At 34.7% G+C, this 18,528-nt stretch overlaps 1 protein-coding gene across 3 annotated transcripts in view; it reads left to right on the top strand.

The window, feature by feature from the left end:
* Positions 1-18,528, top strand: part of CEP120 (centrosomal protein 120) — a 55,187-nt gene that overhangs the window by 20,267 nt on the left and 16,392 nt on the right. For all 3 annotated transcript variants that reach the window (XM_087815516.1, XM_087815517.1, XM_016217797.2), the window contains 10 exons: positions 958-1,132; positions 3,915-4,064; positions 4,826-5,008; positions 6,848-6,944; positions 7,045-7,197; positions 7,738-7,827; positions 7,955-8,047; positions 9,078-9,239; positions 11,829-11,951; positions 18,239-18,337. In XM_087815516.1, the coding sequence (XP_087671642.1) occupies positions 958-1,132; positions 3,915-4,064; positions 4,826-5,008; positions 6,848-6,944; positions 7,045-7,197; positions 7,738-7,827; positions 7,955-8,047; positions 9,078-9,239; positions 11,829-11,951; positions 18,239-18,337 (1,325 nt within the window). The remainder of the gene's footprint in view (positions 1-957; positions 1,133-3,914; positions 4,065-4,825; positions 5,009-6,847; positions 6,945-7,044; positions 7,198-7,737; positions 7,828-7,954; positions 8,048-9,077; positions 9,240-11,828; positions 11,952-18,238; positions 18,338-18,528) is intronic.

The raw sequence follows: 18,528 nt of genomic DNA, 5'->3' as shown, positions 1-18,528 counted from the left end.
AAATTCTCAAATATCTTGAATACATTGGAATTTTAGAGGAATTTTAGAGGAATCTTATAGTGAGCTTTTTTTTAAAAAAAAATATCTTAATTGATTTCAGAGAGAGGAAGGGAGAGGGGAAGAGAGAGAAACATCAAGGATGAGAGTCATTAATTGGCTGCCCCCTGCACGCCCCCAGCAGGGGATCAAGCCTGCAACCCGGGCATGTGCCCTGACCGGGAATGAAAACGCAATCTCCTGGATCCTAGGTCAATGCTCAACTGCTGAGCTATGCCCGTCTGGGCTCTTACAGTAAACTCTTAATAATCATTTTTGATCCTAAAGTTGAGAGAGTCTGAGAATGCATATTTATCTGGCTTTATAAAAATTTTTCATCTATCACCTAAGGATTGGTAAATTAGGATTTAGAAATTTGGGGGCGAGTTGTAGCTCTGTCCCTGAGCAGCTGTAGGACTTGGGCCACTCCCTAAAGCATCTCTGATCTATAATAGGATTGGACTATTCAGCTCTGTCTTTTCAAGTTTTAGCTTTTTGTTAGACTATTTCATATGTGCGTATAATAACCAAAACTGCTTTCAAAAAGTATTGTAATTCTATTTGCACTAAGTTTCAAATACAGCCCTTCAAATCCTAAGTTCTGTTCAGCTGCGTCTAGGAAGTAAGTTAGTGCCTGTCAGACTGCTGTCATACATAACCGCATCGGTGCTGTATGCTTTTATGTTTACAGTGCGTGTTAAGAGTAAGCTCTTTTTCGACATAGTTCTGTAATGGGAATTAAAGCTTGCATCATTTGGGACAAGTTACTTTAAGATGTTTATGCCTCGATTCCTATGTTTATAAAACCAAATAGTCAAATTCCTTGCTTGAATATAAAGGAGATACCTTTAAATTGTTTGGATTACTTAAGAGAGTTAGCAAATGGAATTTTTTAATAAAACATTTTTGTGTTTATTTTAGCCATCAGTTCTGTACCTGCTTCACTAGCCCAGCTGGTTACGGCATCCAATGCTCCAGAGACTGCTTCAGGACAGAAGATTGCCGTCCCAGCCACATCACACCATTTTTGCTTTTCGATAGACCTAAGGAGTGTCCATGACTTGGAAGTGGGTTTTCCAATCAACTGTATATTAAGGTGTGGTTTGATTTGATTTCAAAGTATTATTTTCTGAGGAGAAATGCCTTTCTCTATTAGGGGAAGCTGCAGAGAGAGAAATGCCACCAGAGAAGTTACAACATTTGTTGAATTCGTGTACTAAAAGGGGGTAAGGCTATGACCTAATGACTTCAGACTTACAATAGCTGGCATTGGTGGTATGAGAGTTAACAGTCTTAAGTATGCTAGTATAATCATTGTTAGTATTTATAATAGTTTATTAATGGTTTTATTTAAAATGAAGTGACTCTTGGACTTAAAATGTGTTGTTTCTGGAAATGGTACCACAGGCCAAAATAATAGAAGGGATCTGATTTTCCTGTAAAAATTCTATTATAATGGGAGGTTATATTCCCAAAACCTACGTTTTATAGCTGTGAATCTAAAAATCATACTTAGTGAACTGTAAGTGGAATGTATCTATACTTTTCAGTATAAAAAATTGAAATATATCAGTCAGTTGAATGGCTTTATACAATAGTTTGTTTTTAGTAATATTATGTTTTCATAGACTGTTGTGGCTGAGATATAAATTAAATATAATACAATAATGTGTTTTAGTTTGGAATATTTAGTTCCTCCTCAAATTTCTTTGGCACAAGCAGCAGCATTTGTAATAAAGTTGTTGGTTTTTGTGTGATTAAAGTGAGGAAGTCTGTCTCCTTGGATTGCTGTTCCCAGGAATGTCAGCAACTGCACCTTGCTTCCTGCTGCTATTTGAAGCATGCCTGCCTTTCAGATGCATCAGTCAACTCATAGTTGCATCTAATTTTTCAATTATTTGATTTCTTATGAAGTCATTTCCAAAATCCTCTGAGCTTTGTTGGGAATAAAGGCTAGAATTAAAGGGACCCAGCACAGAATGTGATGATGAACTCATAGAATGGAAGTCTTTCTATTGCAGCTTAAGTTCTGCATTTTACCTCATGTTAGAGGCTGAGAGTCATTGCTAAAATGTTTTTATTTGAAAATTGAAGGCTAGAAAAAGGTTTTCTCTCACAGCCATAGCTTTTCTCAGAGTTTGTATAACATCTCTCAAGATTGTGTTTAGAAATAGAATTATTACTTATCCTTTACCTCAGTTTTTTGTCTTTAATCCCTCTACTTCTTTAACTAAAATCTCTCTCCTGCCGCTACTAGGGAATCTGATCTTAGAATACCTACAGAGAACGGTGGCCAGGAGAACAGAAACAGGGACGATCTAAAATTAGATGCTGTGAAGGGGAGCCTTGTACAGGCCCACTTGGAAAGCACTAATATTAGCTTCTGTGTTTCCTTTTTGCCATAGGAGCCATTTGTTTAACCATGAAGTGCTGACATTATGCCAGAAGTGGGCCTGGTATTAGGGCTGCATGGGGTACGTTAGGGGTATGAGTTCAGACTAGAGAAGGACAGATTCAGAAATAAGTTAGTATGTGACGGCGGCCAGTAGTTCACTTGGCAAAGAAAAGGGGAAAGAATATTCTAAACCAAGGAAATAGTTGTGATCCACCTAACACTCTGTGTAGAGTTCACTCATTAATAAGCACTAAGGTACAACCTGAAACTAATACAATATTGTACATTAATTTAAAATAAAATTCAAAAAAAGGACTATTGGCTCTGTCTTTGGTTCATTTTAAGTTATTAAAAATGCTATTTAACTTTTTCTCTGCTTGATAAATTGTGTTATGTGCTGCATTAGTATGAAATTGTAATTTACAACTATGTAATGGGATTTGTGAGGTAATGCTGGTATTTGAAAAAGGTTGTGTTGGCTTTCTTTTTTTTTCTTTTCTCTTTTTAATCACAACATCCTGTAGTGGGGTGGTAGGGGTTTGAATTTCTAGAGCATGAATTCTCTGAGGTGCCCTGATTTCAGTGGATGTGTAATTATATTGGAATTGAATGAATGCATAGAATTCTTATAAAAGAAAGCAGTTTCTACTAGTGGTTTAAAATTCTAGTTTTTGTAATGAATAATAAGATATAACATGAAACTTAAGTGAGCATTATAATATCTTTATAGTTGGCTTTAATTACAAAATGAAGTTCAGCAGTAGTCAGGCATTCATCCATTTAATGTGGTGTGGTTTTTATGATGAAAGGAAGAAATCGTGTTGTCACTCTGATTCACCTGTAGTATATCTGAGCTGCTTTCATCCTTGAATCTCTGTTGAAAGTCAGGGTACCATAAATGCACCCTTTTGGAGTTGACTAAGGGCTCTTTAGCTCATAAAAGATGAAGATATTATTGTAGAAAGGAAAATAGGTTTAGAAATTAAATTTGGCAAGCATTTCTTGAGCGTTTACTATGTGGTGGAAAATGCTTATTTGTTCCTGAGAGTGCAAAGATGAAAATAAAGGAATGGAGTGTTCAAGGAACTCTTAAATGGGAACTCAAGTCTTTGTTTAGTGGAGTCTTTTTTGTTCCTAACTATCTTATGTGGAGCATATCTAAATGACTCTCTCTTCCTTATTTGGTATCATTACCTTCAAAATACCAGAATTGTCTTTCTTCCCCAGAGAGAGAGTCATTGAAGGATTACTTGTAAAGCAACTTGGGAAGTAGTACTGTGCAAATAATGCATTTGCTCTATAATTTCTGTAACACTGAAAATATTTGTATAATTTCTAAGTTGGTGATAAGAGTAAAACCATAATGTTTTTATCATTTATCCATTTAAAAATTCTACTTGCTCATAATATTCATATTATACTTTTTTAACAGACTATAAATTTTATCTGGAAACTCTAAGATTTTGTTTTTCTGAAATTCTAGGTACTCATATCCATTCTTCGGAAGTGCAGCTCCTATTATGACTAATCCTCCTGTAGAAGTTCGGAAAAACATGGAAGTTTTTCTTCCCCAATCTTACTGTGCATTTGATTTTGCAACTATGCCTCATCAGCTGCAAGATACCTTCTTAAGGTAATGTATGCACTACACTGTGTGTCTGATATTATCTGCTTAAGTCAACTCTTGAAATTTTGTATCTTATATACAAGAGGAATTCCTATAGGTTTAAATTCATAGCAGTTTATGCATTTGAGAATCAAGAAACAAATATACTAATAATGTCTGTGACATTTGTGCTTCCACCAGAGTTTTATGTGGTTATGAAGGCTCTTTTCATACCTTATTTGCCTAAGTTTAGACATGAGGGCTTTGTTAAAACAGCCTATGAGTAATGATGGAGCTTTGAAAAGGAGTCTTGCCTTTTCCTGTATAATATGTAAAGATAAGTATGAACTATTTAGTTTTTATTATTGAGTCAGTGAATGGCTGTAGTGTATTTTCTTTTTCCATTTCTTGATATAAAGGGGAAGTGTTAATTCAGCTATCTGAAATGATTTGCGAAGAAAATTGAGATCTGTGAAATGTAATTTTACTTGCTCAAAGTATCAGAATTCAAATTGGTATAATATTTTAAAAGGAAGAATAAAGTAATTAAAATTTAACCGTTTGTGGGAATAATAGTGTTTGAAGGGTTTCTTCATTGCATAGAAGAAGATGTAATAGAATTGTGTAGAAGATGTAATAGAATTTTCTATTTGTTACCTATGGGATTGAGCTTTTACATGCCAGGTAACAAATATCTTTGACTACATGAAGGGAATTCAAAGATTTTAGTCCAAACAAGACTTAGTTCAGAGTTGATAGGTACGAACACGTGTCTCTCTCTTCCTCAGGATTCCATTGCTGATTGAACTATGGCACAAGGATAAAATGAGTAAAGATTTACTTCTGGGAATCGCTAGAATCCAGCTTTCTAACATCTTGTCTTCAGAGAAAACTCGCTTTTTAGGTTCTAATGGTGAACAGTGTTGGCGTCAAACTTACAGTGAAAGTGTGCCTGTTATAGCAGCACAAGGGTAATGCATTTTGCAAAATTGATCTTAGCTTTGCTTTTTGTTCTCATTAACAACCACCTTATCTTTTCATCCATCTTTTCTCTCATCTTTCTTTTTTGACCTGTGGGAACTATATCCTAGTTTGCTCTTTAGCTTTCTGATACCCATTATTCCCTCAGAAAGTGAAGAATCCATGCTGTTGGAATACTATAATATTTACTTGGACTGTTGAATATCTCCCTTCCCTCTGTTTAGCCTGACAATTTTAAATTCAGGATCTTTTTATTTAGTAATTCAAGGTCAAGTTTATAGTGTACTTTTACATTATTTTGCATTGGGAATGACTGTTTTTCTACTTAAAAAATATTTTAACTTCTACCTTATTACTGAAGTCAGAGAATTTTTGCACTTTTAAAGACATTTGTTTTTTTGGCCCTGAAATTCATTGTCACAGTGAAAAGCTGGAGTTCACATATTTCAGACAAAATATTTGTTGAGTAATCTTTTAAAATTTAACAATAGAAATTTAAATTGTTTGACATTATATATGACGTGCCTTTATTTTTAAAGCATAGTAAGAAAGTAGAAGGAAATCAGGCTCAGCAAAAAGCTGAGATCTAAAAGTTTTATTGTGATTTCTTCCCTTACGCTTTTCCATCAGTAGCCACTTCCAGAGAGTGAAGGTTTAATAAAACTTTCATTCACTTGGAAGATTAGAGAACCAGATATTCCAGGTAATTGAAAATTCTGTGTGTTTTAACCCCTATTATTGAAAATCTCTCGTAAAAATTAGCATTCTTTTCTGTCATCATAAGTACCAAATAATGAAAAATAATCAGGTCCTTTTTGAAGTTACTATTTGAAGTTATTTTAATGCTGGTTTTTGTGAATATTAACTTTTATTGCCCTGCCCTGTAGACTGAGATGTTTTAGATTTAACTAAGAGAAAATTGCAGATGTGGTAATGCTTCATTATATTTTTTAAATTTCTTCTAAAATCTGTGAGATTAGAAGAAAATGTAAAAGTTGATGAATTAAGAGCTCTAATTGTTTGGAATTCATTATTTTGTTTGACTAAGGGTTTATGGAATATATTTGATTTAGACAAACCCATGGTTTTTCAGTGCCAAGATTTTATTTTCCTCTAACATTTTGTCTTGTTATTTAATGAGAAATGCTACATGCAGTTCTGTGCTACAGAGAGGTACTCATATGGATAAAAATGACATATGGTTATCCTACTTCTAGAAAGTATCTTGAGGCAATGCTCATATCCACAGAAGACTTATGTACAAGTGTGTTCATCCCAGGAAAAGTAGAAAAACAACTCAGAATAACTCATATGTCTTCAAGAACAGGGGAATTAAGTTTACTATATAAATTCTTTAGTATTTTTTACAGGCATTAAAAATTACATTTTTGAATTAATGACATGAGAAAATACTCTTGATGTAAATAGGAAAAACGGGCAAAACTATGACCTTAGTGTGCATGAGTGCATGTGTATCCACATATATATAAAACAGAGGAAGGAAAGAAACTTAAGTTTTAGCAGTAATAACCTAGGGGAGTGAGATTAAAATTTCTCCTTTATTTATACTTTTCAAGTTTTCCAAGTAAGCTATAGCTATTGTAGGTCCTTTTATAGTAAACATAGGTGTGTTCTTAATAGGGTGTTTGATCAGATCAAATCAAATCACATGTATGGAAGGTCTTGAAGCCTATAGAAACTGTTGTAGTTTTAGCAGCAAGTGTCACATGCAGGAAATATCTACTCAGTTCTATAGTGTTGGGGACATAGGAAAAAATAAAATAAAAATGTTTCCATAAATTTCAATATATTTCTGATTTCATATGTAGGTCAAATAACAGGATATTAAATCTTTCTTACACAATGACTCTAGAAGATTATGGGCTGTTAAAAACGCGTGAGATTTTTGTCTCTGATTCATCTCAGGTAAATAGTATTGAATGTCATCAAATTACTCTTTGAAATGGATCTAATATGTATGTGTGTGAATATTTGTTTCAATATGCTTTTTTTATTCATATGTTAGAGTTTAGCTGCTGTACAACAGAAGCCATCTTCTCTCCCTTCTGCACCTTGTCCTTCCGAAATTCAGACAGAGTCGCGTGAAACCTTAGAATACAAAGCAGCACTTGAGCTAGAAATGTGGAAAGAGAGGCAAGAAGACATTTTTGAAAATCAGGTTACTTTTTAAATGTTACTTTAAAACTCTATTTTTGTCTATTTAGTATGCTTTTCCTTCTCTATAGTACGCTTTACTGTGTTCCATGGGTTCCCTGTCTAGTCCCTTTGAATATCAAGAATACCTTACTCCTAAAGAAAAACTGAGAATAAAAGAAATGTGACAGATTCGCAGAAGCCACTTAGAACGATGCCCCTCAACTTTGTGATCTTAGGCAAAATTAGGACTGAAGGTTAGAGTTCAGAGGTTAGAACTTGGAGGTTTCTTTTAATTTCAGATTTTCATTTAGTGTACCCTCCTGGAACTTGGAATCATCAGTCTCTAAACAAGAGAGTTAGAAAACAGAACTTACCATGTACTCTCCTGAATTGTACTTATATGGCTACTATTTGCCTCAGGCGTTCTTTAAAAAAATAATAATGAAATAGGACACCTGAAGGAAACATATCAGTGATCACTTAATTTTAACTGAAAACAACTGATTTGTTTACTTGAAATATCTAGGATTTGTCCCTCACTTTATTTTTCTTCCTTTTGTAGCTAAAGCAGAAAGAACTGGCTCACATGCAAGCTCTTGCGGAGGAATGGAAGAAAAGGGATCGCGAGAGAGAGTCACTAGTAAAGAAAAAGGTAGTAACTTGTCTAGAAATTGAAGGGAGAAAGGAAGGAAGGATGTTAATGAGTGTCTTGTATATGTATTTTGAAACTGTGTGTTCTGAGTTTGAGGAAAGATAAGGTAACTCTCACTATATTTTAGGTGGCTGAATATACTCTGCTGGAAGGGAAACTTCAAAAAACCCTGATTGACTTAGAGAAGCGAGAGCACCAGCTCGTCATCACAGAGTCGGAGGTACCGTATTCGTCTATCAAATACTTCCTTTCTCAGAATCCACCTGTTAGGTCCATACCATTCATTTCTGTTTTCTTTATACTTATATAAAACATAGTCCATAGAAATTGTCTTCTAGACATTATGGAGAAAACTCTTCAACTGGGTAAAAAACGTTTTCTGTTTTAGAAGGTAAGAAATTAGGTACAAAGTGTTTACTGTTTGAAATGGTCAACTTATTCAGCCAGCTTGGTTGACTTCTGTGATAGGGAGATATTTGGTTAACTTTCCCATTATGTAAAGGAATAGATAGTTGTACTACCAAGAGATGAGAGAAAATGTAGTACAGGCTTAGAGGTCTGGAATCCTGATTTTGTTTTAGTAAGAAGGAAGTATCCCGAATTCTTACTCATTAAAGATTAGATCCAAAAACAGATGAGTACTCGGCTTAGTTAGCATTTTTGTTAAGTCTTACTAAGTTTTACCCTAAATACTTTTTTGAATTACTGTAAAAGTTGTTTCAAAATCATTAGAATTTCTTCCACATTATATTTATATGCTCCTTCTCTACCCAAGTTTGTTTCTTAAAGTTTTCTCAGCATATCACCCTAACTTTACCTTTCCATTTTCTCGGATTTGATTTCGATGTTTAAATGAAATAAAATAAAATGTAAATTTGTTCCTAATATTAAGAATCTGTTATCTTCTGTGTGATTGGGCCGCAAATAAAAAGTTTCTAAAAGAAGAAAAGTAACTTGGGTGTGTTTGCTTATATATTAAAATGGGTTTATTCAAATAGGAATCTTAAGTGATTAGGGCATTTTCAGTTGAATTTATACAGGTCATATATGGATTTTCATATATACTTTGTATGTTATAATTAAATGATTGAAAATGTATAATTTCAGAATATTTAAAGATTAACTCTCTAATTACCAAAAAGGGAATGAAAGTAATGTACATATTTGATCGTATTTATGGATAGTAGAATATTGAACAGTATAATGAAGCTCATAACAGGCCAACCTCTTAAAGATGCACTTGTTTTAAGCTTCAAAGAGAAAGAAAGGAACTGAAGTCAGAACGTGAGCAGAACCTGCGAGAGCTTCAGAACTCCATCCGCAGGGCCAAGGACGATTGTGCTCACCAAGTGGAACTGGAGAGGCTGCGGGCAAAGCAGCTGGAAGAGGACCGACGCCGGCTCCAGCAGCAGGTCCAGTGAAGAGCTGTCTTACCTGTGTATTGAGAGCTTTGTGCATCTGGAAGTGATTGGTACAATCACTAAAAAGTTGTAAAGACTCCCGATAATTTGGACAATTAATATTTATTGCACTGAGATTCAAATATAGTTTAAGTTGAATCTTCTTTTCCTAAGTCAAAGCTAGGACTGCATTGGAATAATTTTTCTTCCCTTATAATTATTTGCATGAGATTTTACTATATTTCAGGTAAATCTCAGCTTAAAATTTTTTTTCTGATCTCCTTTTAGCAAACATACATAAACTTAATGTCATTGGACTGAATTCAGTTAAGTACCAAGTGTCATGATAGAATTGTCTCTGCTCCTCTCCATTTTCTCACCTTATAGTCACCTCTCAACCCAGCCCGCTTTGCTTTCCATCCCCATTGCTCCAGCCAACCAGTTGGAGAAGCCACCAAGTTCAGTGGGCATTTTCACTTCCCATCTTACTCAGAGTTACTGACAACATCAATGCTGTTTCCTTGTTTTTATATATTCTCTCCCCTCACTTTCTCTAACACCACTCTCCTTGCTTTCCTCTACTTTTCTGGCCACCCCTCAGGTTCCTTTGCAGGCTTATTTTCCTTTAGCCAGTAAATGTTAGACTTCCTCCAAGTTCAAAACTTACTTTGTACTAAACAGTCTTACTCATGTCCGTGGGTACAGAGACAGTCTATCTCTGGGGACTTTCACGTTTATATCCCAGACCTTTCCTCTGCACTCTAGATGGATATATCTAACTGCCTTTTGACATCTCTAGTTGGAAGTCTAAAGGCATTTAAAACCCAACATGATCCTCCCATCTGTGCTTCAGCTTCCTGTAAGTGTTATTTCTGTTCTTCCTGTTGCAGCCAAAGTGATATTTTTGACATTTGGGAATCATGACACCCTCCTCTAAAACCTTTCAATGTCATCTTACTGCTCAGAATAATTACCTTGATCTACAAGCCTCTGCATAGCTGGAACCAGCCTACCTCTCTCACCTCATCTGCTCTTTCACCTTTGCCCTGTACTCTCCAGCCACACTGGTCTTCCTTCAGGTCCTCAAGCATACTGTGCTTCACCCATTGGATCTTTGCATATGCTACTTATTCTGGGTCAGTGTGAACTACAGTCATCCTTTAGTTTTCAGCTGAGGCATCAGTTACCCAGGGAACTCATCCCTGATCCCCGCTCCCAAAGTTTTTGTTATGTATTTTCATGGGATATTATTCTCCCATTTTTCTTCTTTATGACATGTGATAGCATTTTTGTTGTTGTTGTTTTCATTAGTGTGATAATGTGATCAGCTTCAGATTGTTAGCTCCATAAAACTGTTTTGGTTTATAATCTGTATGCCTAGAACCCAACCAGTCTTTATCATATAATTGGGGCTTAAATTTCATTGTAGATTAGATATGTATGATGAATGCCTCTAAAGTCTTCAGTAAGTTCTGGCATGAAGCATAGTTTCCATAGCAGTTCGGGGTCAGTTAAGGTCACATGATTTAGTGTGTTGTAAATATGAATTGGATTGTTATTATGGACAACTCATTTAAAATGTGAAAGATGAAGTTGTGAAAGTAGGCAATTGTGATGGGATTCACTAAATGCTTCTCTCACTTATCAGGAAGATTCAGCCATCTAGAACCAAGGCTTCTAACATGCTAATCACCAGGGGATTTCTTGAAAAATCTCAGGTCTCTACCTTGTTCCAGACTGGTATAATGAGCTTCCATCTGTGTAGGAAGAACTTTTGTGGGAACAACTGGTATTTTAAAAAAATTACCCAGGGAACTCCTGAAACAAAATCTAAAGACCTGGAAAAAAATGGGGGGCGGGGGGCAGAAGTTTCTGAGATGCTCATGTTCTAAGCCCATGATTGTAAACATTTCACATTTTCTTTGTACAAAAACAAACTTTTTAGGCCCTTACCCTGAACCAGGTTACATGTACTAAATGTATAGTTCTAATTAGACAAGTAGAAGGACTGATAGACATACTGTCAGCAAAAGCTGATAAAGTATATTCAAATTGCTTTACAACCTGATTGTAACCACGGTAGTTGTTTATGATAATGTTCCTGAATGGTAGGAAAAAATATAAGTATGAAGGGGTTGGGCAAAATCTCTAAATTACCTTAAGTTGTAATAGCGTTTGAGTTATGAAATTCATATAGTATCTAATTTTAAGAAAAATATTAAAATTAAACTTTTAGTTTCCATTGCTAATAATATGCTCTATCTTTAATCCTCAGTCTTTTTTTTCTTAAGTATCAGTATTTTTATAAGGTAACTTTTTCATTTGCTATCTAAAATTTAACAAAAATGGTCTCATGGTACTGGTTTTATAAGAAATTCCATACTCTTAAAAGCAGTTTTTGTGTATTGTCAATCAGTTGATTTACTAAATTTTTAGGATTCCTAGAGATCTTAATTCTTCTCATGATACTTTATGTTTCTAAGTTTTCTACTATGAACATGCTTAGAATAAGAAAAAATGACACTGTTGAATTCTATAATATTAAACTATACATCTACTGTTTTAAAATGGCTGTAATACTTTTTTTTATTTTTATTATAGCTTAATGATGCTGAAAATAAGTATAAGATTTTGGAAAAAGAGTTCCATCAGTTCAAGGATCAGCAAAGTAACAAACCAGAAGTCCGTCTACAGTCTGAAATAAACCTTCTCACCTTGGAAAAGGTACCCATGTCAATTTAACTAGTCCTAATGATCAATTTATGAAGTCAGTTATGACACTTGCATGTACACTGTAACATTTCACTGAAGTATTCTGATATCAAATTCTGATACAAGGCACATAACATTGTCAGTAGCTTATACTAATTAGAGCCCTTGGTTGCAAACAATAGAACTGACTAACTCTAGGAATAAAAGAATTCACAAAATTGTCAGAAAGGGCGAAGAAGCAGTTTCAGAATATGGACAGGAACTGGGGTAAGTAAGGCAAGGCCTGCCCTACCACAAAAGTCTACTCAAGATGCTACTGTCAATGCTGTCGCTGCCATGGCACTGGATCCTGATTCCCCTGGTTCTAATGTCATAACGTTGAACTCTCAGTTTTGCAGTAGCCATTGTGAATACTCTCTCTGCCTATCACTACCCTTTAGATTCAGAGTCCCTGACAGGAGCATTTATTTAAACCACAGGCCTGTACGTACTGTGTTCTTAGCTTGGAAGAGGGAATATCCACCCTGTTTTGTTTTCTATGGTTGGAAGTCAGTTCCTGCCTCTGACTTATATTGGGATTCCCCACGAACAGAAAGAATGTTTAGTTAGGTTTTAGGCATTAAAAAATGTGTAATGTGCAACAGACAACCTAAGCTTGACAATATGTGCTCTTACATTTTAGTCTGATAATTTTTAGGCATTATTAAAAAGATATACCATATATAGGAAGATAATCTTTAGAAGTTTAAGGATTTCGTTGCCAGCCATTACCTGTTTTTCCCCTCTCAGCTTTGTATCGAAGGCTTCCTTGCCTTTTTGCTTCTGTAGATTCAGCCACTAGGGGGCAGTAACAGAAGATTGGTGATTAGGAGTTGATGCTAGGGTAGTGCTTTCTTCTCTCTGTCTCTCTGCTTCCCTTTTTTTTTTTTTTTTTTTTTTATCCTGGCAGTAATTGTATCTTTTTACTGTACCATCTCCCATGAGACATCGCTTCTCTCCACCTTCCTTTGGGCAATCCCCACTGAGGTTCTAGCTCATTGAACAACTCCAGTATCTGGGTTCATGGTAGTAAGAACTACTTCCTGGTACTTCCTTTTGTAGTCCTTCCTACCCAGAAGAGGTAGGGACTTACTGCTCTTGCTAATCACTAGGTTACCTCACTATATCTTCTTTGGCATTTGTGCTCTTTTATTAAAAGTATAACCAGCTGCCTATATTAAATTACCTTTGTTTGAAAGACCTAGTGATTCCGGGTTTCCTGGCAGAATGTTGATTGATATAATTGGCTTTTCATTATCCAGCAAAGATATGTACTATTTAAGACACCATGCTAAATGCTATCATGAGTGGTTCGAAAGGTTCAAGATAGAGTCAAGTAAATAAGTTACAAAAGGAAACAAGGAACTTTCCCAAATAATTATAGTGAAAGGCAAATGATAGGAAGTATCATCTAACTTTCTCTTAATAAATGCTATGAACAAAGGCAAAACAAAGTCACTTGTATTGCAATTGACACATTGTAACAAAGAAGTGAAATTGGATATGAAACCCAAAGGATAGGTGAAATTTTAAATGGGTAAATATGTGGGTGAGATTATCCCAAGAAGAGTTATTGTACTGAGGTTAAAAAATCTATTACATATTTGGAAAATAGCTTCACTAGAACCTAGAGTTTGATCAGTATAGTAGTGGCTTCAAAATAAAAATAAGCCTAAAAGAATGTGGGAAGACCTTAGATGCTAAATTAAAGAATGTGTATTTCATCTGGAGAGAAAAGTCAGAGATTATGTTCAAGTTTATAAGATTGGCTTAGTAAATTTAATATAATAGAAATGAAATTTAATGAAGAACTTTTAGAAGAGGTGGAAGTTGTAGAGGATTTTGGTTTTAGACATAATACATTTAAGATGTTAACAGAATAAGTGGAGAAGTTCACTAAATATGGTTAAAAATGAGAAAATATAGTAGGAAAAGAGAAAAGGGTTAGACATACAGACTTGGGAGTCATTTGAATAAAGTAACAGCCTTAGAAGTAGATGAAGTTGTTCAAGGAGGGTTGAGGAAGGACAACTGAAACTAATAAAACTTAGGGGGAAAGTTCAGCTTTCCAGACACAAAGCAAGAGTCATGGAAGAAGGCTAAAAATGTAGAGCAATTGTAAATGCAGTCTAGTGCGGTGCCCAAAAGAAAAGGAGGAATTTAAGATTGAGGACGTGTGGACACAGACATTGGTATAGGGAAGGCTGGGGGGAGGGTGCGGGGGAGGGGGGTCAGTGGGGGGAAGGGACATCTGTAACACCTTCAACAATAAAGATAAATTAATAAAAGAATGAGGAAGTATAAATAACGTCTCTTAAAACATGAACTCTGTGGTATTCACCAGAGATATTTGAAGCACTCAGACAATACCACCAGTTCTCTTGAGCTCTGTCAAGCAGGTGGAATGAGTGGGAAGTCTAGAATGGCTGAGGAAGGGCCATATGTTTGACAGCTAAGACACTGCCTTTTAATAAGCCAAATTGCAGAGGGTTATAGAAAATTTGGCATTGCCCAAGGGCCTGCCAATATTGAGAAAAACTTATTTCAAGGTAGGAAAATCTGAGGATATTTTTAGATTGTGGATAAGGTATTAATAACAAGGAGAAACTGCAGCTTTAAGAGAGGAAGGGATGGTTGAGCATAGAAGAGTTATTAGTCATTGAAGAAGAAACACTTAAGAGGTAGAAATGTGAATGTATAGAAAATTTGGAGATAGGAGTAAGTGTGCTAAAGAAAATCTTTTGAGTTGGGGGGTATTAGCTGGTTTCTTCTAATGTTTCTGCACTCGTTAAGTGTTTCTGCAGCTTATCAATTGCCATGCTATCTGCTATCTTGGATTCTTCTTCTTATCCCCACATCTATTTAATTGCAAAGTCTTGCTGATTCTGCTTTTTACATACGTAGACAGTCGGTTCATTTCTTTATTTTTGGTCTTCTCATTTCTCTACCAATGAACTTAAATCCAGCTAGCCATTCCCCACGCTTATTTTGAAAAACCAAGTAGTAAAGTATTTCTGTGTTTATAAATATGAACTCTGTGGTGTTTACCAGAGATATTTGAAGCACTCAGACAATATCAATTCTCATGAGCCCTCTCAAGTAGGTGTCAAAGAATATTTCCATTTTACCTTTGGGAAATTCAGAGAACAAATATCTCAAAATTGGAGAAGCTTTATCTTAATATAGACTAGATAGTATCTCACTATAGAAATAAATTTTAAGTGATTTTTAAAATTTCTTCTCCAACTACACATATACGCAAAGGGTAAAGATCACTAAAATATAAACAGCACCATGAATTTGAGAGAGAGAGAGAAAAAAATACACTAACTGCCTCTGTATCAGACCCAGTAATTTCATTCAGCATGTTTAAGTGCCTAGTAAAACAAGGCTTCTTGGCTCTTCTGAAAATTCTTTGTAAATATTTTTGGAGCCAGAAGAGGGCAGAATCTTATTTCTTAAGTAGTAACAAAGACATAAAAGCACAAAAAGGAAGACATAAGTGAAAAAATATCTGATTAAGTCTAAAGTTTTCTGATTATGTCTTATTGGGAGCTTTTTTCTTTTGTAATTATCCATTTTCTTCAATATAACACTAATTTTCACTGAATTGGTCTAAAAATAAATGAACATGAAGTTACACTTTTACCAAATGTAATTCTTCATTCCCTTTATTATGTAAGAAGTGAATAATAGTTTGATTTGCTTTTAGCTAGTAAATGTCTTCTTTTAGATTGTTTAAAAATAATTGAGACTTTTAAAAAATGTGTAAAGCATTGTAATTCAGTAGGATATACATAGGTTGAAGACAGAAGCTAAAATGTATGTATTTAAGAATATTTGATGAGTATCTACTGTGTGTTCATCCCTTAGGGCAAAAGGGAAAATGAGAGAAAAGAGCTTGTAATATAATTGGGGAAATGGCTCAGAGAGCCTTAAATGTCTGTGTATACCAGGGAATGTAATAGAAACACTTTGCAGTTCAGAAAAGAGAAATCATTTGGTGTTCAGAATACAGCAATTTTAAGACAGCTTCAGGTTGAGGTAGTATTTGAGCTGAACCTGAAGTTTTAAGCAAGCAGAGAAGAAAAAGGAAGAATTGACAGGCTCAGGAAGTAATTTGGACAAAGAGAAGGGGTGTGTAGGGAACTCCAACCTGGTGGTTGGAGTAGAGGGTTTCCTGTTGAGGAACACCAAAAAAGTAGGTTGAGCTAGTAGGCTGGAAATTATATTTTGGAGTGCCTTGAAACCTAGCAGAAAGGTTTAGGCTCAGTACTATAGGCAAGAAGTAGCTATTGTCGATTATTTAGTAGAGAATTGATCTACTAGTGGTTTGCAAGGTTTACAGATAGAATAGATTTGAGGCTGAGGAGACAAGAGAAGATAAGAGCCTAAGCTAAGGAAATGGCAGTAGGACTATAAAAGAATAAAGCTGGAAATATTTCAAGGAAGAAATCTATATGACATATCAGTGCACATGCTTCATCAAACCTCAAATCTACTCACCATAAGGGTTCTTAACTCCAGGTCTTTGGTTGTGTGCCTTTTTCTGGAACTTGGGTTCATATATTTCTTTAGAATCATAGAAGCATATGTGTCCTTACAAATTAAAAAAACTTAGTAATCAATGATTTGGTAATAGGAATAAATTAGAAAAGCGAGGTTTGTGTCTCAGATTTGCTAGCTGTAGTTTTGGGGTTTTTTTTGTGAAGAATAAAGAAATTATATGTATTGACTATGCATGTGTTTTAAATTAATGTGAATAACTATGCAAAAGTGAATTATTTTGATAATCATGGCAAAACCAATGTAACCTACCCACACAGCTTTTTCTGATGGAGTCAGTCCATTGGGTATAAGCAGTCCCTCTAGATTCATCCATATCCTAACCCTAATCCTTGGGCCCATTAGGATACTAGACTTTGTCTAAGACCCATGGACATGATCACTTTTATAACTGACGGCTACTTTTTAATCTCAGAGCTATAAAAAGATTTTTCCTATTCCTCTGACATATGTCCTATTGTTAAATTATCAAGTAATATGTATAAATCTTTGGGGTATAAGTGGAAGAGATCATCTTTGATAATCTCATAGAGTATTATTCAATTTAAGAGGCATGAGTCTAGTTGTGAAATGTCAACACATTTAAGTCCAAGCACTAGGGATTTGTAAAGCAGAAAAGACCTTGCTTGACTCCATGAAGTCGTATATTACTGCAAAGAATATTCTGGTCTTTTGTGAAGGGAATTTGGCAATCTGCTTTTCCTTTCATTTTATTTTCATGTGAGTTTTCTAAAGTTAGAATTTTTGGATAGTGTCTTCAGTATTATTTTTCTACAAAACATTAGGAATTGTGTGTATGGGGAAAAGTTGACTTCATATTAAAAAAATTAGACCAGTTTTGAGTAACAGCATTTTACTCTAATTCAGGCACATTATTACATTATCACTTAACTGGTAAAACTGTCTGTTGGCTGCATCAATTTGTTTGGTACTTGGATTGAAACAGAGAGAGTACATTCCAAAACATAGCCAAGTTGGCTTCAGTTCATGCACAACAGATTGCCTGCTGCAAGTATAAATAACCTTATTTTTTTAATTGAATCACTTTCATGTTTTTCTTTATATATTTGAGGAAAATAGAAAATAAATGTTAGATGAGTGTTATTAGGAGCATTATTTGTCTTTCACTTGGGTTTAACATTCTTAAAATATTTTTGACTTTGTACTCTCTCTTAGTGAAATGTTTAATCAGAAAGCAGTTTACTGTCTTCATTCTATCTATGACTTTTGCCAAAATATAGTTATAAAAGAATCTACTAGCTTTCTTTGTTATAAGACAAAATTCCACATAATGAAAGGCCTCCAAAAAGAATAATTTGTCTTCTAAGATTTAGAGTGCCAACTAAATTGGAATGCTGAAAGAACTGTTTTTTGTAAAAAGAGAATTTTTTTACTCTATGATCCTTATGTAATATTCATGTTTTAAATACATTTTTAGTAACTGTCTGGAGGTTAAGACTAATTCAGTTCCTTTTAGTATAGGCTGTTAGGCAGTAAAAATACGACTATATTTTAAACAAGAAAATGTTCATGTGCCATAATATTTATAGTAAATTATATAACAGTTTTAGATGATGTCGTATGTTACACTATGTAAACTCTTTTCTTAAGCCAGACTCTTTGTATATATTATCTTTCAGTGATTGTACACAGTGGTATAGTGTTTCACTTGATATGATTTTAATCACTGTTAGGTTGAACTTGAAAGAAAGTTGGAATCTGCAACTAAATCTAAACTGCATTACAAGCAGCAGTGGGGACGAGCTTTGAAAGAACTTGCCAGACTTAAACAGGTATGTAGTTTATAGCTGATGATGGATTATTCTTTTTATGTCTTTTCCCCTTGATTTTTTACAAGTTTGCGTATTTGTCATTACCTGTTACGTTCAGATAGATGTCAGCATTTGAATCTCCAGTGCTATTTTTGAGATTGGGACTATTTTTTGTGTGTGTTATATATAAGATCCTCCTTTTTTAAATTAAA

Source organism: Miniopterus natalensis, chromosome 3 (genome assembly GCF_054644295.1).
Source record: "Miniopterus natalensis isolate mMinNat1 chromosome 3, mMinNat1.hap1, whole genome shotgun sequence".
In the NCBI taxonomy this organism is placed as follows: domain Eukaryota; kingdom Metazoa; phylum Chordata; class Mammalia; order Chiroptera; family Miniopteridae; genus Miniopterus; species Miniopterus natalensis.
Note: the sequence above shows the minus strand (reverse complement) of the source record. Positions and strands in the feature narration are given on the sequence as shown.